Raw genomic sequence first — 4,471 nt, 5'->3', positions numbered from 1 at the left:
AGGTGTTCCCAAACTTTTGACTGGTACTGTAAATATTTTTTTTAAATTATTTTTATTATTATTATTCATTTAAAAAAATGTAGGGGGTAGATGAGCTTTAATTTGGCAGAAAGATTGTGGATAGTTTACATAAAGATAGTTTGTGTGACAGTAAACAGGGATTCCTTGTTCACCAACGTGGTAAGTGGAGGTGTGTGACCGACTATAGAAGACATACCATCAAGTGTGTCCATAAAAACATCAGACTTGGGATGAGGTCAGAGAGGATTTATGAATCCACCTTTATGACATTGTAAAATCCACCATCACTACTCATTAACCCGTGAGAAATACGTTTCTCCCGTTTGCAGCTCGGCCAATCCTAGGCCTGCATGACTGAACTGAGTTGAGAGTCAACCCTTGAAAAGGAAGGAGGGAGATGAACGGAGAGCAGAAACTGAGGTGAGCAGAAACTGAGGTGAGCAATCTTCCAAACACACCAACAACAGCAAGACTAAAGGCTCAAAGCAAACCTCTCAAAAGACAAGATGAAGACCATTCTCTCCATTGCTCTCATGGTCCTGGCTCTCTGTCTGGTGTCTGAAGCCCAAGCTGTCAAAGTACAGGTAAGGGCTCCTCTTAAAGCAATGTTTACCTTACTATAATGTACTATAATATGATGACTATTGACTGCAGATATGTCAAAATGGTCAATGGTAATCTAATGAAATAATGTTTTGTTAACCGTCAGTATGTAGCTGTAACAGACAAAATTCTGTGTAGCATTTTCTTTTTAGCAACAAGGCATATACTTGGTGCAAGCCAGCATTGCAAGTCTATGGGCATCCTCCTCACATTCAGAATGTGTAAAGCATTGCAATGATTGGCTGGGACCCCAATATGACCCACAGATATGGTACTTTGTCTAAACTGTGTCTATGTCCTCTCATCTCTTCTCTGTAGGAGGGAGACTTTTATTTCTCACTGGAATCAGTGAAGAAGCTCCAAGAACTGACAGCAGAGGGCAGCAATGTAAACAGGATGCAGAATCCTCGTCTCACCAGCACCAGCTTTGCCTCTGTCTGTGCTAACCCTTCCCTGCCACAGGAGTTCATGCCCCTTTGCATGAAGAGAGGGGCAAGTATGTCCCTCTCAAGACTAGGTAAGAAAAGACCACTCTATAGCATAATATCCACTACAGTCCAAGACCGTAATTATTTGCTGATGGAGTCATTGATCGGAATTGTATATAGAACATGTCTCTCTTATGTACATCTAGTTGGTCTCTACAATATGCAGTTGTAGTTTGATTGATTGAGTGATTATGGAACATGTTTTAACACTGTACCTTTCTCTTCTTTCTTCCAGCTGCTGTGCCTATGGACATCTGTGAGATCTGTGCCTTTGCTGCCTGCACAGGCTGTTAGTCAAAATATCAACCTGACGGCCATCAGAAGACAAGCCACTCACATTTCTCATTCTGCATATCGTGACAACAATTTTGATCTCATGTTTAAAATTGCCATCTTCAGATGGCCAAAAACATAATTGGCTCAAAAATTCAAAGACTGATTAATTGATGGAGGCTCATTTTCTAGAAACTGTTACTTTGGAGCATATTTAGCACTTATTTGACTGTTTTCCTTTTATCAATTGACTTTTATTTTGGGGGTTTTGGGTTTGTTACAGTTCTATCTTACAAGGCTTTGTACTTATTTAATGTTCTTTTTGTTTTCATTGACACAAGTCTTTGGAGTTTTGTATTCTTTTGTATGTTTATGAATGCCTCATGTTTAATAAAAAAGCATTGAAAAACACACATTGCTGTTTGAGTGAGTGGTCTACCAACTGTAACTGGCCGGCAAATCTTGAACAGAGAACAATACTTCACCCACAGTTGGATGAAACCTGAAATGTGTCTTTCCCCACATATTTATTGAGAGTGAACCTTGAATAGAGCATATATTTGATAAACTAGTGGACATTGGCACAACACAGAGAATAATACTTCATCCACTTTTGGTTGAAACTTGGCATTTGTGTCTTTTCCCCAACACGTCCATTGAGAGGACGATAGTACACCCCAAGGGCTAACTCCTGCCCCCAGTGCACAACTTACATCCGACAGTCTATTGTCACTGTACTTTTGCTTCACTACCTAAAAATGTATTCATTATTGGTGCATAGCTTCGTAGACAGTAGTAGATTTCACAACAGCAATAGAAGCCAGCAACCCTCTGGTTGCTAGTACATCTCCCACTGTTGCCAGTGCTGGGATTTTAATCAGCACCCCTTAGGATTCTGCTTCTTATATCTAACCTGTAGGACAGGGTTGGGAAGCTATGGTCTTCTTGTCCCATCCCAAGCTAGCACACCTGACTCAAAAAATCCACTAATCGCAATCTTCGATTTAGAATCCCATTACTTTAATCAGGTGTGTCAGGTATGCATCTCTTTAAAACCTCTTAAGGATCCACCCCTTTGTTTAAATTTAGCCAAAAATGACATACCCAAATCTAACTGCCTGTAACTCAGGCCCCGAAGCAAGGATATGCATATTATTGATACCATTTGAAAGGAAACACTTTGAAGTTTGGGGAAATGTGAAAGGAATGTTGGAGAATATAACACAATAGATCTGGTAAAAGTTAATACAAAGAAAAAAACAACTGTTCTGTATTTTTTATGTACCATCATCTTTAAAATGCAAAAGGCCATAATGTATTATTCCAGCCCATGTGCAATTTAGATTTTGGCCACTAGATGGAGGCAGTGTATGTGCAAAGTTTTAGACTGATCCAATGAACCATTGCATATCTGATCAAAATTGTGTATCAAGACTGCCCAAATGTGCCTAATTTGTTTATTACTAACTTTTCATGTTCAAAACTTTTGCACTCTCCTCAAACAATAGCATGGTATTATTTCACTGGAATAGCTACTGTAAATTGGACAATGCAGTTAGATTAACAAGAATTTAAGCTTTCTGCCAATATCAGACATGTCTATGTCCTGGGAAATTTTCTTGTTACTTACAACCTCATGCTAATCGCATTAGCCTACGTTAGCTCAACTGTCCTGTGGATGGGACACCGATCCCAAAGAAGTTTTAAGACCTGAGCTGCCCCGTGTCAACATCTGCTCTAGCTGGTGCTCCCAGTGCATGGCAATGCTAATTGTGTAGCTCAGTTATATTATTGGCATTAAAGAAAAACATTGATATGGTTTACAAGCTCAAAGAAACAATCCCCAGCAAACTTCAGTGTTTAGGCCATTCTACCATTTCAATTTTCTAAGCGAGCGTGAAAGTAACAGAAAATTTAAAGTATGTATTCTGCCACAGTCTCTTTGTAATGTTCACTGACAAGTATAGAGATAAATGTTAGAAAACAAATTTATAGCCCTTGTTTCTCTGAGGGGTCAAAAGTAATTCATACGTAGCCTATGAACTGAGGTCTCAATTCTGTCGAACCTATATTGCAGTTAGTTGTTTTTCCATGGTCAAATACAATCACAGAATGGTTTAGACACTCTAAAAACATATTGCTACCTCTATTCCTATCAGGTAGACTTATCACAGGTAGATGCTTTCCATTCCCAGCCATATAGTAGGGCGGTTAAGCTGATGAATCATTCACTTTTTGATATAAGCACCAAATTTGGATGTAGATTTATGTACCGTAAAAGGATTTAGATATGGAGCCACCCCAGATTTCAAAATTGTTTTACAATTCAGAAGGACTGCTTTGAGGTGAAGGTCCTACATTTGTCACAGAGCTAGATTTATGGACCCTGAAAAGGTTTCATATATGGAGCCACCACAGATTTAGCACTTGGGGCCATGGTGGCCATCTTACAAAATAGTCATAGACAGTAGTACTATTTCACAGTTAAGAAGGACTTTTTCGAGACAAACACACCAAATTTGACACGAGGAAGATCTATGTAGCCTGGAATTATTTAGGTATGAAGACACCACAGATTTGGCCCCTAGGGGCTGTGGCAGACATCTTACAAAATGGCCACTGTCTGTAATACAATGTTACTGTTCTGATGGCTTTTTTTAGATAAACATGCCTAAAAAGATTTAGATATGGAGCCACCACAGATTTGGCCCAAGGGGCCATGGCAGCCATCTTACTAAATGGCCATAGACTGTACCACTATTTTACAAGCCTTTAATCTATTAAAAGTCATGGCCTATACTTCTTTGAATTTTAAAAGTCATGGCCTATACTTCTTGGCATGGATCTCCTGAAAATCAAGAGGTTTATCAGTTACACACAGTACAACACAATGAGTACAGAGAGAAACACAGCAGCCATGTAGGCCAAACATGACTGCATGTAGCAGAGATGAGTTAGAACACTGTTGATGAGATAGCCCTGACTACACCTTAAAACCAGGCGTTGGGTTCCAGAGCGGGAGACCAGGATTCACATCCTACCAGTTACATGAGCATTTTAACAAATGGCTACTAAATCTACTTTGC

General features: G+C 39.4%; 1 protein-coding gene across 1 annotated transcript; it reads left to right on the top strand.

Annotated features, from left to right (window-relative positions):
• The first annotated feature begins 415 nt into the window (after positions 1–415).
• Positions 416–1,798, top strand: LOC112262367 (guanylin-like). The gene is made up of 3 exons (XM_024438032.1): positions 416–605; positions 943–1,141; positions 1,348–1,798. The coding sequence occupies exons 1-3, from the start codon at positions 528–530 to the stop codon at positions 1,404–1,406; spliced, it is 336 nt and encodes a 111-aa protein (XP_024293800.1). The 5' UTR covers positions 416–527; the 3' UTR covers positions 1,407–1,798.
• The last annotated feature ends 2,673 nt before the right edge of the window (positions 1,799–4,471 follow it).

This window comes from Oncorhynchus tshawytscha, linkage group LG02, assembly GCF_018296145.1.
Source record: "Oncorhynchus tshawytscha isolate Ot180627B linkage group LG02, Otsh_v2.0, whole genome shotgun sequence".
In the NCBI taxonomy this organism is placed as follows: domain Eukaryota; kingdom Metazoa; phylum Chordata; class Actinopteri; order Salmoniformes; family Salmonidae; genus Oncorhynchus; species Oncorhynchus tshawytscha.
Note: the sequence above shows the minus strand (reverse complement) of the source record. Positions and strands in the feature narration are given on the sequence as shown.

What these genes read in the sequence shown, in the direction of transcription:
- LOC112262367 (XM_024438032.1), top strand. Translation starts at nt 528, where the DNA reads ATGAAGACCATTCTCTCCATTGCTCTCATGGTCCTGGCTCTCTGTCTG. An exon ending in CCCAAGCTGTCAAAGTACAG is followed by an intron (nt 606 to 942) that starts GTAAGGGCTCCT and finishes TCTTCTCTGTAG; the next exon opens with GAGGGAGACTTTTATTTCTC. An exon ending in TATGTCCCTCTCAAGACTAG is followed by an intron (nt 1,142 to 1,347) that starts GTAAGAAAAGAC and finishes TCTTTCTTCCAG; the next exon opens with CTGCTGTGCCTATGGACATC.